Source organism: Sander lucioperca, chromosome 21, assembly GCF_008315115.2.
Source record: "Sander lucioperca isolate FBNREF2018 chromosome 21, SLUC_FBN_1.2, whole genome shotgun sequence".
NCBI classification, from domain to species: domain Eukaryota; kingdom Metazoa; phylum Chordata; class Actinopteri; order Perciformes; family Percidae; genus Sander; species Sander lucioperca.
In genome coordinates this window covers 25772733-25790495 of record NC_050193.1, presented here as the reverse complement: position 1 = coordinate 25790495, position 17763 = coordinate 25772733, and the positions used below count along the sequence as shown (strand labels likewise).

The window sequence follows — 17763 nt, the reverse complement described above, 5'->3', positions numbered from 1 at the left end:
CCCCTCCCTCCACCTGTATTATTTTATCTCTAAATCGTAACAGAAGAGCTCCTAATTGTTTTAGTATTTTGACAAAGCTTGAACATTTAGAGCTCTTCTGGTGCTGTTCCCCTCCTGAGAGCCGGGTATGAAGCCAGTCTGGTGTGAGTTGATTAGTTTCTCTATATCACTATAATCTCTTTGCCAATATTGAACTGACAATTTGTTCTGAGGAGGATAACTGGTCTATATTAAAGTGCACTAGAAAGTACACTAGAAAAGGAATTGCAGCTTCAAGCTACCTTTAGACAGGTCAAGCTTATCTGGTGCATAATTAAAGATTTTGCATAATACTTATGTCCACTCTGACTTTCTACAATTCACCAGTGGAAACCACCAGAACTTTCTTTGTTTCACTTCCTGAGATTATCTGCACCTTCTTCATCTCAGGCCTCGAAGAGCTTCACTCGATTACGATCATGCCTTTTTAATAATATTTAGCATTTATTTTTTTAAGTATCTCCCACTTCGTCACTGACCAGGGCATGTGAGCGGAGTGGAGCAGTGAGATTTTCCGCTTCTCGCTCACAAAGCCGTTCGTTCCCTCCGCTCCCCCACTCAAAGCTGCTCCAGGTCTCTCCACTCAACACAAATCGCTCACTGCTTACTCCAAAAAGAAAAAAAAGCTGTGTTTGTATTTATCAGATAAACGGTGCCCGCCCTCCCTCCATGCCGCCAGTGCCCGCCCAGAGATCCTTGCTCACCCAGCGGCAAAAAGTCCGCCGCATGACAGGCAGTGGCATGGAGGGAGGGTGTGCGCCGTTCATCTGCATGTACTGTAGAAACACAGAGGCGGGCTCGGTTATGCTTCAAACTCATGGTGTGAGAGGTACTGGAGCAGGATTGCAATGGGAGATAAGGCGACGCTCCAACTTTATAAAAACAAAAAAAATCTGCTCTGCACTCCATCCAAAATTCTCACGCTCTGCTCACACGCTCTGCACCGACATCAGTGAATGTCAGGCTTCCTCTGCTAACGCCGCTCCTCATTCATAGTAATGGAATGCTCCTCAAATCACTCTCCACATGGATGATTCTCCTCACTCTCTACTCTTCTCTCCCTCAGCTCCCGTTATCGATTTGCCATTTCTCTGTAAATGCTGGACAGCAATGTAGAAAGGCATGCAGTGTTTACCTTGTTTCCTCAGACTGCTTAAGTCATCTGTGAAGGCCTTTTTTCCCCCCACGTGAAACACACTCAGACACAAGGCAAACGTCATTACACATAACCAGATCTGCACTGGCCTTGCTAATGGCATAATTAGTGTGCAGTGTGATGGGTGATGGATAATCACTACTTTCATGTGGTGAAAGATCTTGCATGTCTAAGATCAAGGAAATTTGCCTGGCAGAGAAGGATACACATATATTACATGTATTTATGGGTCGCACGCACAAGCCACATCAGCATAAGAAGTGCATTATGGCGGGATAGATCCGGGCGCATCAAGTGTTTTTACTCAGAACTGATAAACAAAACATCTGCTTTCAATGAGTGCGTCATTCACAGCCAAGCGTAAAGGAACCACTCCAGATGAATTCTACATCTTTCTCTGTTTTTGTTCTCTTCTCTGAGGAAATAAGAAACAAACCAGTTCATGTCAACAATGTTAAGCCTTTCACTTCTACTTGTCCTGATTTGTCATTCTTGTTATCTGTCTTTTGTTTTTTTTTTGCTTTGTCATGACTTTTCACTCTTGTCAAGCAGCAAAGACGAGAAGTACAGTAGTATGGGGGGTTTAGTTCAGCAGCAGCCTGGGCACTTCCTGTAAATACACACACACACACACACACACACACACACACACACACCATCTGTTTGACCTGCTCCTTCAAAACAAACAATATAATCTCCCTCACACACTCTCACTTAGCATATTGCACTTGAAAAACAGTCACTGTGTTCTCTCAGTCACTCGCGTCACTGTCCTTGCACAAACACTCTGTCATCCCATCCAGTCTGTGAACACACTCCTTGCTAAAGCCGCCAGCACAGTGAGCTCTTTGAGCGCGGCTGTAAGCGAGGACAGAATCAGGGTTGTAAATCTTGGCCGAGGCACTGTGAGTCAGTCTGTTATCAGCCTGGTAATAAGGGAGACGGGTTATTTGGTGCAGTCATAGTCCCTCAGTTTCAGTTTCATTGGTATGGCCCTGTTTTAATGTTGTAACACTGAATGCTGCCTTTGTCTCGCTGGCTGGAGAGGTTGTAGGTTGATCATGAACTCTTTGAAGCTGAAATTGTAGTGCACATGCTTCTTTTTGTTAATTACTCACTTTAGGATTCAAAAAAGCTCTGAGGAAAATGTTCAATTGCGACTGAGAGAGTAGTAATATACATGATTGAAGTTGCATTTTGCTGTGCTTAGTCATATGACCGCCATCCTCCTCCTCCCTCCCCCCTCAGCATTTCCTCTTGAATCTAGCTGGCTCATTGTCACCCCAAGCGTTCAAGCTTCTAGCTGGTTCCCTTTTTTTTACTTCACCTGTTCTTCCTGATGTGTCAGCAAGGGTTGCTATGCAACTCTGAGCTCACACTACTTCCGGCCTGCTGAGATGTCATTTCCTCTCAGCGTCAAGCTGCTTCCCGAGGCTTTGCTTTGCAAGTAGGGGCGCCCCACCTATGGCCACAAACGCAGGGGTGCAGAGCAAGTGGGAGACCTCTGGTGGATATAAAATGAACTACACACTGACGCCTTCCTGGAAAGAACCACCACACCTGTAGATCTCTTGTGTGAAGATGCATGCAGTTTCCCATCTTTTAATGTGACCTTACACTGTTTGTGTTTGTTTCTTGCAGATTAAGTACCATGAGGATTTTGAGAAGAAGAAGATGGGAGGACCGGGCCCAAATCAGCAGCCGAGCAGCCCCAGCCCAGGTATTCCTTATAACAAACACCCAAGCTTGGCAAGTTATTTAAATATATATATATATATATATATATATATATATATATATATATATATATATATATATATATATATATATATATATATATATATTTTTATAATTTTAGTGATCACTCAGGCTACAGTTATAGAAGCACCAGTAGGAGTCATAGGAAAAATAGTAGGTATGAGAGGAACTTAATTTACAGAAAGCACCTTCTGAACTTTCAAAATAAAAAAAAATAAAAAACTATCTGTATGGCTAGATTAAGCCTTTTTGTGTTTGGGTAACCCTGATATTTATATTAGACATATTTGGTTCTCTGAATAAAGTTCACTAAGTATCTACATTTTCCATCTTGCCCTGTCTATGTTTGGCTCCATCCCTGCCTCAGGCTGTATGAGCTTAACAGGCTGGGTGTCATCACACCACTCAGGGATCTTGGTTGTAACTTGTTCACTGTCCTACCCTGCGTTCAGTCCATTTAGCTATACAAAGTTGCGTTGCTGCAGAAATTGCAGTATTTAAAATTCATGAAAATAATTCTAGTAATGCATATTGTGACATTTAAATGGTCAAATCCATGGAAATCACTCAAGCCAAAAGATTGGTTGCTAAAGCTCAAAATGAGCAACTTTGAAGTCATAAGTATGAACAATATGAACATTGTCTGAAAGTTACTTGAAGCATTAGCAGGTCAGTGACAAAGTTACAGCTAAGTATTTAAATGTTCTTGCTGTTTGTATTTGAAATGCCTGATTTACACTTAAACAGAAAGGTATTGTTCAGTGGTAAATCCAGAGCCATGGGCTGCACGTCTTGGCTTGCCACGTTTTTGAATTCCTCACTCTCTCGAAGAGTCTATGCAGACATACATACAGGAGTAAATGCATGTATTTGCATTATATGGATTTAAAATTTTAATTCTCCCCTGCCAAAACAATCACGGTATAGTCCCCAGCAGGTCTGGTGTCTGGGTAGCAATAAACAAAGTCCAGCTCATTCATCTGCCCTCCGCTTTTCCTTCTGTTTGACCAGGATACCAGCCACCTGCAGCCTCTCAGAACTTCCACTATGAGCCCACTCCTGCACCGGTGCAACAGGCGGCCGCCGCACCGCCTCCCAGCGCCGGGGTAGGTCCTCCACTGCCATGATCAATTTAAACCCTGAAAAGAATCAGTAGACATTGTTGTTAATTGCTCAATATTGAAAAGAACAAATTTTAGACTTGGACAGTAAATGACTAAATGTTAGCGTCTATCCCTGGTAATAGTATTGATGTAGTTAGTTTAGTAGCAGGCATGTGGAACAGATTTTTAAATAAAAAAACACACTCATACAAAGATTTCTGCCGTACCCGTGGCAGCTGTTGTCAGTAACTAACTGAACTACGTGTTGTCGCCCACAGAAGCGGTACAGGGCAGTGTACGACTACTCTGCTGCCGATGAAGACGAGGTGTCCTTTATGGACGGAGATGTGATCATAGACGTGCAGCAGATCGACGAGGGCTGGATGTACGGCCGCGTGGAGCGCACCGGCCAGCAGGGCATGCTGCCTGCCAACTACGTGGAGGCCATCTGAGTGAGAGGGAGAGAAAAAGAGGGAGAGAAAACGGAGGAGGTAGAGAGAGGGAGGGAAAGAAGGAAAGGAAAAAGCCCAGTGCCATCTCATCTTAATGCCGCTTTCTCTTGATTTTACTCTTGTCCCCTAATCTGTTCCGTGAGACCCTGAAACTCTCCCCCTCCCCCCCCCCTTTTGCATTCTTGCTCTGCTCTCCCTGTTCCACCACAGACACCCTCTACCTATCTGACTGTCTGTCCTTCTCTGTCTGCCTGCCTGCCTCTTTGTCTGTCTGTCTGTGCTGATGTCCGTCTCTGTTTGGATGTTCGTCATCCTCTTCATCTTTTCCCAAACCTGACTCCTCTCTCAAGTGCTGTCACAAGTGGAAAAATCTAAGTCTTAAAAGATAAACTCACAGTTCATCGCAGTATGTCAGGGGTCATGTCGTGTCACACAGTTCCATCCTAGCTATAGCACTTAATCCTAGCACAACATCATGCAAAAATTAGGAAGAAAAGAAAATGTAAAAAGCCTCTTTTTCCCCCCACGAGTCACCACAGCTGCAGACATTATTCTGTGGAGGAAATACGGTTGAAGTATGGGTGGGTGTGGCATTTTCATTAGCTTGTTTTTGTTTTGTTTGTTTTTTCTTTAATATTGCAGCGTGATCTTGGCCAGACTGGAAACACAGTGTAGAATCTCAAGTCTATCAAAACTATGCTTGAATACTTTTGACTTATGTACATTCCTTTAACCTCTAACCCTGTTGCACCAATAAGCCAGTTATCAGTCTTAACAGAGAGGTTTTTAATATATTTATAGATTGACACACATCTCGCCATTGTGTGTGCTACGTAGGCACCCTCGCGTTCAGCACTGCATTGTGGGTATCGTTGTGATACTGGAATCGTAGCCTAACTGAAGAGCACCTCCTGTCGTTGCCTTTCTCGGGCGTGTCGGATACAGGAGGGATCAGGGACAAGTTAGTGGACCTTATCAGTCCATCTCTTGCAGCCACACTGAATACATCACCTCTGTCTGTGTGGATGTAGAGTGTGTACACCCTTTTTCCTGTTTCTTGCAGCCTGAACGCCTTCAGTCCTGAGAGAATCACAAAGTTATGGTGGAAAGGTTAAACTGTTTGGAGAAAGGAGATGGGAACAGGTCAAGTCCTTCCCCCTTTTGCTACAAAATCACCAAGAAAACACATACATAAAAGAGAAGGCCAAGCACAACTCTGTATTGAATTCATTCCACTGTTTTTGTGAGTAAACATTCCTGTCTTTATTTTCCATTTAATATGAGAGAAATTGTTGAATCGTTGGCTGTGGTAAATGTTGTTCTCATGCTGTTCTATCTTTGCCTTTCTTGTTATTGTAAGATGCTTATTTTCAACAACAGGAAGCCAGTGTATTAAAATAAACCAGCAACTCAATTTATGAACCAAGGCAGAAGTGTTTATCTAGACTTGTGCATACACAGTATAAGATAAATTGTGGGATTACTCAACCTGCAGGTTCAGGTGAGAACAGTGCTGGCAGCTGGAGAAATCAGCCGAATGCTCGCACGTTCAAGCCTGTTTCTGATCATTAGTGATGGCCAAAAGAAGCTTTGTGAACCATTTTCTCTTTTTTTCTGAGCCCACTAGATGGGGCTCTCCGTTCAACAAAGGGTTGAAAACACTGAATTGCCATTCCTTTAACCTTTTTCTTTGAACAGAGCGCCATCTAGTGAGCTCAGAAAATAAAGACAATGGTTCGCAAAGCTTCATTTGACCATCACTACTGATCAGTGAATCTCTCTTATGCTGTTTAATATTCTGGACCTTCTAAGAAAAAGTCATGTTACAGAATGGCATTTAAAATACACATGAAATTATTAATTATTTTATGCCCTGGTCTTTAAAACATTCATAAAGCCAGGCCCGTCACCTGTATGTTAGGGCCGGCTACTGATGCAAGACAGGAAGTTTCTTCTTTTTTTCTGGCAGGTGAATCCCAAAATTGTTAACTATTTTTGATATTTGACAAGTGATCAGCCAATATTTACCAGCATTTGGTTGGTGGTGGTCACTAAGATGTAAAGAAAGGTTGGTTCATAAACACAAAATCAAGCATTTAAGTTGCTGGCTATTGCACGGAAATGCTGTATCATTCCTTCACTCTAGATACTGTATTTCTGGGAGGACCTTATATGATTTTAAAAAAAAAAAAAAAAAAAAAAAAAAATTGACCATTTCTCAGTGGTGTAAATAATCTTATTGGCCCCTGACCATACCCCCCCCCCCTTGCTGTTTCATTCTCCTGTGATGCACTGTGACTGCCACAGACATGAGCGATCAGGGCGTTCCGTTTTTAAGGTGGGGTGGAGCCGTTCAGCTTTATTTAAAGAAACAAGGCTCTCACTATGTAGCTAGATGACATTGTACAATTGTATATGTATCATAAAGGTTAGTTAGGGAAAATGTTTTTACAGGTCATGGTGCTCTGGAAAGTGGCTTGCCTGCAGATTAAAGGGGTTCATATTTTTTGTGAATGTGACTGAGGGGACATAATGCGACTTTAAAAGTTGACATCGAAAAAAAATCCAGTTTGGTGCAAGTTAGTGTTGAACATGACAACATTTTGCAAGTTTCTAATGTGGTGAATCGTGACAGTGCTGATCACCGATTCAGGAAAAACCCCCACCTCAAACAGGTTTATACTGTAGGTTGCCAGACAAACAAAACAAAACAAACACACTGTATGTATGCCTGTATTTTGCATTAACCTCTACTTGACAACAGGACAAGTTTATTTGCAAAACAGATGCTAGATGGGAAAGCTGTTTTAGAGCTCACAGTTGTGTTTTCTTGGGTAAACTGGAGTTTGGTGGTTTGGTTTGTCTTGAAGTGAAATGATTGCTGTTCCTGGCTTATAATGAAGTTTGCTTAAATTTAATTTAATCACAAAGCTACTTACACTGGTGGCCTCTGGTTACTCTGCAGATTACATCCAGTCCAAACTTTCTTTTGTGTCGAGGGCGTTGGTTATGACCGTTGATGTTCTGAATGAAATGGAAAAAAAGGTGGCCAAAGACAGGCCAGTGTTGTGTAAGTGTGGCTCAGGATGGATTTGTTAAGGCAAGGTTAAAATTTAGGCATGTAAGTGTGCGGGGGTGGGGGGGGGATGACCGAGGGCACTGACCTGATGCTCTCAATCTCTGAGACTGAGGCTGGGCAAGTTGTTTGTCTGACCTGGATATTAGTCAGGAGTTAACCTCTTTGCGCCAAATACCGCTCTTCTGCTCTGGCATCACTCACATACTGAACCGTAACTTCATATCATAACCCTGTTTATGTCTAGTATCCTGTCCACCTGTCTGCTGAGAACCCCTCTTTCCTTCAGCCTTCATTGTAGGCTCCTGCGCTTCTGATCAATCATTCCCTGCTTTTATGATACTGGTTATATACCGTAGACTTCGCAGAGTGAAATCATGTAATCCACAATCGGGTTTAGCATTCAGACCGGTTTTGTGCATTCCATCTTAAATTGTTTTGTTTTTTGTATAATTTTGTTATTTTTTGAATAAAAATAAAGAGACCATATGCATATTGACATACAGTAGTCTTGTATTCAAAACTCATTCTGAATACATACTCAGAATTAAGGACCTGATATCATCTCCTCTTACCCTGTTACAGCACTTCAAATTGTACTTATGATTCTGCAGATTCAATAAAATGTCATTTTTTTCTCAGACTGTTTGTACTACATCTTATGTTGTGCAGCAGCATAGTGGGACAAATGTTAGTCCTTCAGACATGTTTGAATTGCCTCTGGGAAAATAATTGGTGTTGGGCATTTCGTGTAACATCTCATCTTCAAGTTACTATCATGAGCAGTGCACACAGTGGACTGGGAACTCCTTGTGCTGAAATAATACTATGTTGCCCAGTGTTTTCTGTCTTTCAATTAGTTTGTAGTAATTTGATTAAACACATGTATTATTAAGGAATAAGCACCACGTGAACACAGTATAAACTGAAATAAACTGCACTACAAGATAAAGTCATAATACAGTACCCACCAAGTTGATAATGTATTTATTTAGTGGTGCAAATTCTCTGACAAATTTGCAATTAATCAAACTGACAGTAAACCTGGGCTTTTGGGCCTCTTGGGAGTCCGGGGCAATTGCCAGCTTATTGAGCCTTGCTTCAGACACATCACCATAAGCCTCCCAACACAAGATGAAGAGTGTTCTCTGCGAACTTTCCATTTCTTCTCTAGTGGTAATGTATTCATTTGGGGGAACATTTTCTGTGAAGATAAATTGGTGCTAAATTTCGTTTGATGGTTTGATTGAGATTATGGTCCTTCTGGCACAGCTATGAGTGATGCATTTTATTACCACTCAGTTGCCAATTTATTAGGTACACCCTCTTTAAGTCTATGGGTACACCTAGCTCAAACTAATGCAGTATAATAGGCTACAACGGTCCTGCAATTAATAATACATTCATAAAGGTTATGGTTTGTTGAAACTGTTTTTAGAGAAAGTGTTGATGCAACGTTATGAGAATTAAATCAACACTTCTTTAAAACACGAGTGTGTTTTTTACGTCTGTGTAAGTTAGTTTGCCGGTCACAACCTTATACAGTCTATGGTCACAACATGTAGGCCTACTATGTTATGTCGGATAATAAGTAGTAAGTCATATTGGATAAATTATCATTGTTGACAATGGAGGAAATCGCCCTCCTGTTTTTGGGACATTTCTACCCGGAGTTTCGTCTGTTAGGTCACACTTGTGTTTCCTGGTTTGTGTATCGCCCTCAACAATGACACGTTTAGGTACCAACATAAAACATTTCGCTCGATTTAATTCTTCGAGGTTTATTAGGGAGTTGAGTTCGTAGCTTGTCGTGAAAATCTGCATGAAAGCCCAAGCACGAGGTGAAAGAAAACCCTCCTTTCCTGTATTGAGGCAGTAGAGGGGGAGGGTCGAGCTCATTCTCGCGCTTTCCGAACGGTTCCGATCTTGGCCGATTTCCTGCACCGGCGGTAGTGCTGCTGCTGTTTTGCTGCGTGTCCTTCTCGCGTCTACATCGTCCATCTCTGACACTATTTCCATCATGGTGGACGTTTTGTTGTTAATGTTTTTCGCCATCATTGGCCTCGTCTTCCTTTCCTATATCATCTACTTGCTGTGACGGTGATGATGATGATGATGATGATGATGATGAAGCGTCCTGCTCAGCCTGCACACAGGCGTACACAGGATGTATGTTTTTCCTCTCCTGCATCCCTGGTTTCCATCATGGACAATGGTAAGGGAGCGTTTCATTGCACATAGGCCGAATAAATGTAGTATTTTTCATATAATATTAAGGGAAAATGTTACAGGTTGTGTTGATATTAGAACACTGCAGGGGGGATATTCTTTAGAAATGGCTGTGTGGCGTTTCATGTATAAGATAGCTCGTACAGTGATATGTGGCAAATCATTACACTATTGCACCTGAATAGGCTAATAAGATCATTTCTCAGTGATGAACTGTACATGTGTGATACCAGCTGTAATCTGTTTCAGGGAGAAGAGCCAGGGTCCAGCCATGATGGTTTCCCCATTGGAGCTCTTATGTGGGAGGTGAAGAGCAATCCAGCTGAGAGGAAAAACAAATGGACAAGAAGTGGAAGCCAAACTCTTCCTGCCTCTTTGTCTCCTACTTGCACTCTGTCAATCCCCCCTCATTCTCCTTTATTTGTTCAGGATCCTCCAACAAAATGTCACTACTCCAAGAGCTCCCACTTACTTATTTACAATAAGTCTAACCAGTGTATTTTCTAAGCTCCTCAAGCTTGGTCATGTTTCTCTTTAAAGGAGGAGAAATGTTCCCTCTGCGCAAGTGTAATAAATCCGTAGACATTCGATGCAGGATGGTTTTGTAGGTTTAAGCGTAATACAGGTGTGTAATAGCCTTTTTAACAACACTGAGCTAGTTTTTGGCTATAGCTATAATGTGTAATGTTCAGTTTGACTATCATCCTTATGACTGTGTGGTCAACCCTTCTGTACTCGTGTTTTGTTTATCAAACAGTTGGAGAGTTTCAGCCCTTTATATGTCAGAGATGGGTTGGCTTGGTTTGATTGGTTGGCTCAGCCTTGACATCGGTGTTATTATATTACTTTATTCACGTGTTGCCAATATGTTCTTCTCCTCACTACAATCAAGATTCCCCGTCGGGTTAAGGGCGAATGTGTCAGTTATATAGTGTTCTATACTTTAACAGTTATGCTTGTCTGTTTTTGTTTTGGCTACAAATGACATCCATGAGGAGCAGTAATGTTATTTCAGAAATGCATCCACTTTATGTGCTTCTCAGTTTTACCACCAAACCTCATATACATTATCTGTTGTATAAAAAATAATGTTAAGTTTACTGATGCACTAATGACAATATTTCACATGATATGTCAAATAAAGATGATTTCAGTAAACCCAGTTGCTTCCTCTTCAGTTCAACACAATAATATTTTTATTTTAATGACAACCATAAATAATTGATTTCTGTCAGAGGAAACATTTTGCTACACAAAGCATTGCTCACCTATCATGCTATAATAAGTCAAAAAGTCTATGTGATCTACTTCTAAGTGCACGTATAGTTTTTTGAATTACTTTTCTGGCATTTTGCCTTATTGGAAAGTGACAGAGATATTACTGTAAACAGGAAATACCTGGAGAGAGAGAGGGGTATGGCTTTCATCACAGAGTCCTGGCCGGCAAGGGACGAAACAGGGACACTGCACAAATATTGCTTTTGAAATCAGCTTTTATTTTTTATTTATTTATTGGGGGATTTTCCCTTTATTACATAGAGACAGTGGATAGGCATGAAAGGGGGAGAGAGATGGGGGATGACACGCAGCAAAGGGCAGCAGCCAACATGGGGCGAACGCTCTTACTGGGTGAGCTAGATGCCCTAGCTTTTATTTTTGGCAGCCAATAAGACTATTCTGTTCAAAAGAATTCCTATTGTACTTTACAGTCACGGATTATTAGATTTCTGAGGCCAAGTACTGCTCTAGTGCCTCTACGCTAAAGTTAATTATAGTAAATATTATTCTGTACTGTGTAGTGCTGTATTCCAGTGGTATCCAAATTAGAATAATTGACATTGAGGGAGTGCAGGTCTGCAATGAAATAAGTACTATTTTTGCCACACTAAATTTCCCCTTCCAGAAAGATTGTTATGTAGTTCCCTCTATGCTCATGACAACAAAACTAATCCTACATGGGACACAATATCATCAAACTCTTTCCGATGCATATTTATGAGGGAGGACTCACAATGTCATATTTTAAAGAGTGAAGCTCTCTGCTTAATATTTCCTGTGAATTGAAACACACTGGTGTGGTGGTGCGAGCAGCCAGCTTCTGTACTATGCTACTTGTGCTCCTGCAGATGGTGCTGTTTACCTTCAGTAGTCTGTGGAGAATTAGCTGACGGCAGTTTATCCATGACGTAAATAAACTATAGTCTCAGTGATGCGAGACAAGATGAGAGCAGTGTGATTTCAATTTAACAGTTGATGAAAAACAGCAGCAGATTTGTTGTGGTTGGACGGCTTCGAACACATAGAACAAACAAATAGAAAATGGGAGCACTTTGAAAGATCGGAATGTTTTGTTATTATGTTAACCAAACTGTATTGGAATAAATGATATATTTTAAAAACAACCTTTTCCACTTTAAAACTTACCCATGAGTGATACTCTAAACATGTCAGACCTGAACTCAGTTCTATTGTGGCTTGAAAACAAGATTCATTCGTCATTTCCTTAACAGATGAAGGATTGCCCTCTTCTCCATCTTGCTCCCAAAATACTCCAAGGTGACAGGTCAGCTTTTTTATTTACATATTTTGAGAATTGTATAAATTCCCAGCCTTGCATCGCCAGACTAATTTGCATACCTGCCAGAGCAAATGAAAGATGAGCTCGCAGATTCATCTGGTTTCCAGGCTAATACATTCCTTTAATTAATTTATTAATCGTCTAACCTTTCTAAAAATGCTTTTCCTAAACATATTCTGAAAACCCACTACATTCCCTCCCTAAAGAAATAGTTACACATTTTGAGAAATACACTTATTTGCTTTCTTGCCAGGAGTTAATGTTAGATGAGAAGATCGATAACACTTTCACATCTGTGCTGTAAATATGAAGCTACAGCTAGTAGGTTAGCTTAGCTTAGCTAAAACAGGGGGAAACAGCTAGCCAGACTCACACAGACCTGCACAGAACACCCCACTACTTTGCTTTACTTTACAATTTATTTTTTATAGGAATTAAACAAACAATATACAGCATGTTGATAAGTGATCTTCAAAGGTGCTGGTAGGTGGATTTTGTCACCTTTGGACAGAGCCAAGCTACCTGTTTACCCCGTTTACAGTCTTTATGCTAAGCTAAGCTAACCAGTTGCTGGCTGTAGCTTTATGTTTATAGTACAGACATGAGAGTGGTATCAACCTTCTTATAATAGTTGTTACAAGTGTTGCTGGAGTTTTGACCTCTTCAGTGGTATCAACTTTCTCATCTAACTCATGAACTAATCCTTTAATGTCATTTTGTGTGTGTGTGTGTGTGTGTGTGTGTGTGTGTGTGTGTGTGTGCGTGCGTGTGCGTGTGCCTGTGTGTGTGTGTGTGTGCCTGTGTGTGTGTGCGTGCGTGTGCTGCATCAACCCTCCTCCTCCAAACACTATAAAGTTTAAAGTCTATGGTGCAGACAGACCCACTCTGGGAAATAATCGGAATTCCTTTGCTGATAGTATAATCTACCACTCTCAGCATTACAATACACCCGCTGTTCTATCTGAGAGCACGCACACATGCATGCACGCACGCGCGCGCGCACACACACACACACACACACACACACACACACACACACACACACACATCTCACTTCAAACAGCATCTTTGGCTCGACCAGATCAAATGACACTGCAGCAGTCTACAGTAGAGGGTGTTCATTGGGTAAGAAAAGGATGCATTGACTATAGAAAGTATAGGGCAGGGTTTGTTTGGTTGTTTGCAGCTCTGCATGTTGCATGACCTTGTTGTACTGCATTCCTGCCCCCCCCCCCCCCTTCCCTCCCTTCACTCACTGTCACACTGCTCCTGGCTACCATATCAGATAATGTCACAGCTATGTTATGCGTCCATTGAATTAAAATAAGCCAGAACAGGTGCTCTTTTGTTTTTTAGCTGCAGGGGCCTTGGGTTTCCCCATGAGCAGTATGTTTGGGTAGATGTGATAATAGGGGAGATTTTAAAGTGTTTATGATTACTTTAAAAGGAAAAATCCACCCGTAGGGCACTAGGACACTCTGGCCATTCTGCAGCTGCTGAAAAATGCAAGGCACACTGCGTGCCTTGCATTTTTGTTGTCTTCTTGTATTTTCCTTTCTCCTTGGGATAGCATGATAACTAGCAAAATGTACAAAATGTGACAATACTGCCAGATGTTTCCAGTGCAGAATGTGATGGCTGAAAAATGTCAGATATCTAAAACATAAAACAATAAATATTAGGTTTGTGTCAGTCCTTAAAAGACATTTCAAGTTGTTTTCCCACACATTCAACCATCATATGAGAGACCCAAAATGCACTGCAAAACATGTTGTCTTTGAAATGCAGGAATGGGTTTGATTTTCTACCTGCATCTATGTGTCTGTCCCACAGCTAAATAAAGCATCTTTCGGGAAGTATCAGTCACTGAAACAGACCTAGACAACAGGCTGCGGAAGATTGGACAAAACTAAATCATGAATGATTACACTTCATCACAAAATAACTCCTGAAATGCACCGAACTTCACAAAGCAATGCTATTTACCAGTGTGAGTTATCCTTTAAATTGATGCTGCACAATGCGTCTCTTGACACATGCTGCTAGTTTGTAATAACATCTCCCCTCTGTGGCACCTGTAACCTCTTTTAACCTTTTCTGGAATGCCAATGATTCTGAGGTTAGGGGGCGGGGGGGATAAAGCAGCGAGGAATTGAGTGTAATAATACAATAGATGGAGAGGGAGGGGAGGGGGCGGAGAGGATAGAGACAGAGCAAATAAAGAAAAAGGAGGCAAGGAAAGAAAAGAGAGAGAGAGGGAGGGAAGAAGGGGGTTATATATGCTTAGCCATGGCCTTCAGTGGTGGAGTTCCTGTTGTTGTGGGGAGGGAGTTTCCCTCCAAGTGGGGCGAGAGGAAAACGACAGAGGATGTCTTTTTCCTGGCTGACCAAGAATGCCCGGGCCTCGAGATCTTTCCTTTTCTCGTGTGTGTTTTATACAAGTTTATGCCAGAGTTTCAATGCTCACGATATGAACTGCTGTCCTTCTCTTTCACTCTGGAGCTTAGCCAATGTTACACTGATGCATAAACATTTTAGCAGAGAGGAGAGCACAGGCGAAAACATTCCTCCCAGGGGCACAGTGATGTGTGCTCTTAAACACCCCGTCCATCCTTACTACAGATTGGACTACACGTCCCAACATGCTCCCCCCCACAATAGGAGGCGTGGGCCATAAATCCTGCCAGCCAATGGCTTTGTGTCTGGGGATCTGTGGTTGGTGTGTTGCACGGCAGCTGTTGTCAATGGCAACAGAGGTTTTCAGGGAAGCATGAGCTGGACAGCTGGTAGAGGATCCCTCAGTCCTCTACAGGGAGTCACATGCTCCCCCGGCAGCCAATCTCAGTCCTCTGCCCTCCTCTCTCCCTCTCTCATTTGCTCGCTCTGGCTCTCTTCGGCTGCAGCAGGAGGGGGAGGGGAGATGGAAAGAGAGGAGGGAAGTGGAGACAGAGAGGGAGGGAAGGAGGGGAGGCGAGGAGAGGGGCCAGCTTACACAGCGAACGAGTGAAAGAGCTTGAGAACAAATACAGAGAGCGGGAGTCTCTTCTCTCTGTGTGGTTATCAAGGAGAGAGGTGAGGATCCACCACACACGCTCTGTTCGCCCTCCAGCCTCCACCCTGAGCAAGGAGGGGAAGACGAGAAGACAGAGAAAAGGACAAGAGAGGAGTGTTTGGTTAGATTATCAGACTGTCACAGTCAGAGACACTAGGAGAGACAGAACCATGCCTCTGTGGAGAGACGCAGCAGTTGGCTGCCAGGCTGCCTCGCCTGTGTGAGGAGAGAAGGATTGGATTGCTTTTGGGAATACTGAACAAAAAGAAAGAAGAAGAAGGAACAAGGCAGGTAGCCGGAGATCTTGTGCCATGACTGGGAACAGGAGGAGGGAGGAGGCTCGCTGAAATCATGGACCAGGTGAGGATGGAGAGGAGGAGAAGAAGGGAGGGACTGAAGGGGAAGTGAAGGGGACCGCCACTCGTTTGCTTCACATTCACACCTTGCTGACACAAAACACACAGAGCAGCAGCAGCATTCATAACATCCATCATCCCCCTTTCCATTCCCTTAAGGCAAAAACAAACAGCACAGCATGCTGCTTATCCTGCGATGTGTTTTCTGCTTCCCTCCGGGCGAGATAGGTTTCAACCTGGGGGAGGGGGCCAGCAGAGGTGCTGCCACCGGCAAGTGCCAGGCCTCTGGAGAGATGACACAGCTGAAAACATCACCGGCTTATCTCTGATACCGGGCACTAGATCGACATGTTGTGAGAGGAAAGAGAGAGAAGCATAAAAAGAGGGGTGTGGCTCAGTTTGGTGGGTTAACAGGCATCCTCGGTCATGATCCGTCTTAACATGTCATGCAGAAATTGGCACCCTCGCCAGGAGGAGGATGGAGGCGGGAGACGGGATACCATGCAACAGGGTTCCCATCCAGAGCTGCGTGTGCCTGCGTTCATTCATTCATAGAGGCTCAGATGAGTGTGTCCACTGCTTTGTAACACTGTGTACTCATGTCACCAGCCTTTAGAGACATCATCACAGCTTGTTTACTGTGAGACGAACGATGCTTGATGAATTTACTTCTTTCACTTTAAGCATCTTCAGAAACACAGATTGTTTAAGGACTGCTTTTGAATATTTGTTCCATATAGCCTCTGTGTGGAGGTGTGATGCTGCTGCTGTTATCAGGCACTGTATCCAAGCTGGAGGCAACCAGATGCTAGTAGTTGAGTGTGATGAATGCTTTTAGAGCAGGAGAGAGCGCAGACACCCTCCTCATATGTCCCCTGCGTTGTCCTCAACAGACTACCAGTGTGTTTCCTAGTCATTGATTACCTCATCCCCCCCTTCCTCCCTCCCTTCTTCTCCTCCTTCTGAGGTGGAAGTGTTGCTAGCATCAGGTTTGTGATTAAGGAGAAAGAGGAGGGGTTGATTACGAGGGGTGCATGGGTGAGACATCCCGGCCCAACCCTTCCTTTGGCTGAATAATGCATGTGGTCCATAAGGAGAACCTCCTGTCTGTGTCCGCTCGCTCAGGTCTGGGTGACGTTAGCCCCCAGTTATAGCAGAGATGATGTCATCACTGCTGCTGGTCAGACTGTGTGTGTGTGTGTGTGTGTGTGTGTGTGTTGTGTTGTGTGTGTGTGTGTGTGCGGGTGAATATACGTATTTGTAGTAGAGACGCCATGTTTTTACTTGTTTTTGTGTGTGTTTTCTTTCTAACTCTTAACCTTATTTCACCAAATGGGAAGCCTCGGGCAATAACACAGAGCACACGGTGTGTCTGAGTACATGGGTCATGGCCTTAGACACACACACAAACACACACACACACACACTTTCAGTATCATGTATTCATGTACCTCACAGGAAACAAAAACTATTTATAAGACTGCGCAGCAATGCTGTAAAATGCTGACACAGCGTGGCCTTGGTGCAGTGCTAAGGCTGGGTCGGTGTCATTTTAATAGATGGACCATATTGTGACGTAACGGCCAAATATGATTATAGCACTTCCTGTTCCCTCATTTGGCTATGTATCATTGTCGTTTTGTGATCTGGCTGTGAAGCTTTATCTGTACTGTGTTTCCTGCTTTAGGCCTCTGTCAGCCTGGTGTTTCAAGATGATTCTGGATATCCAGTGTATGTCTGAGGAGCGTCTAAGGATCTACTGTCATTTGGCAGTGTAAACAAGCACTAACACTGCTGTGAGAATGTAAACAGAGGCATGTAGTGTTTACTATAGACATGGAAAGGCTGCAGAGTTTACAGTACATCACCATCTGTTATTCCCCTTGTCCTCATTTTTCTGTTCTATGCAAGGACAGACACACACATGTTCAAATGATAAGGAGGGCAGTGGCTCAGTGAGGAGC

General features: G+C 42.9%; 2 protein-coding genes across 2 annotated transcripts in view; both read left to right on the top strand.

Annotated features, from left to right (window-relative positions):
* Positions 1 to 8221, top strand: part of lasp1 (LIM and SH3 protein 1) — a 28101-nt gene extending 19880 nt beyond the window's left edge. Inside the window, exons 5-7 of the mRNA XM_031318657.2 lie at positions 2837 to 2915; positions 3965 to 4059; positions 4335 to 8221. Of these exons, the coding sequence (XP_031174517.1) occupies positions 2837 to 2915; positions 3965 to 4059; positions 4335 to 4508 (348 nt within the window). The 3' untranslated portion in view covers positions 4509 to 8221. The remainder of the gene's footprint in view (positions 1 to 2836; positions 2916 to 3964; positions 4060 to 4334) is intronic.
* A 7138-nt stretch (positions 8222 to 15359) lies between these two features.
* arhgap23a (Rho GTPase activating protein 23a) overlaps positions 15360 to 17763 on the top strand; it is a 68661-nt gene continuing 66257 nt past the window's right edge. The window contains exon 1 of the mRNA XM_031318647.2: positions 15360 to 15803. Coding sequence (XP_031174507.1) covers positions 15795 to 15803 — 9 coding nt within the window. The 5' untranslated portion in view covers positions 15360 to 15794. The remainder of the gene's footprint in view (positions 15804 to 17763) is intronic.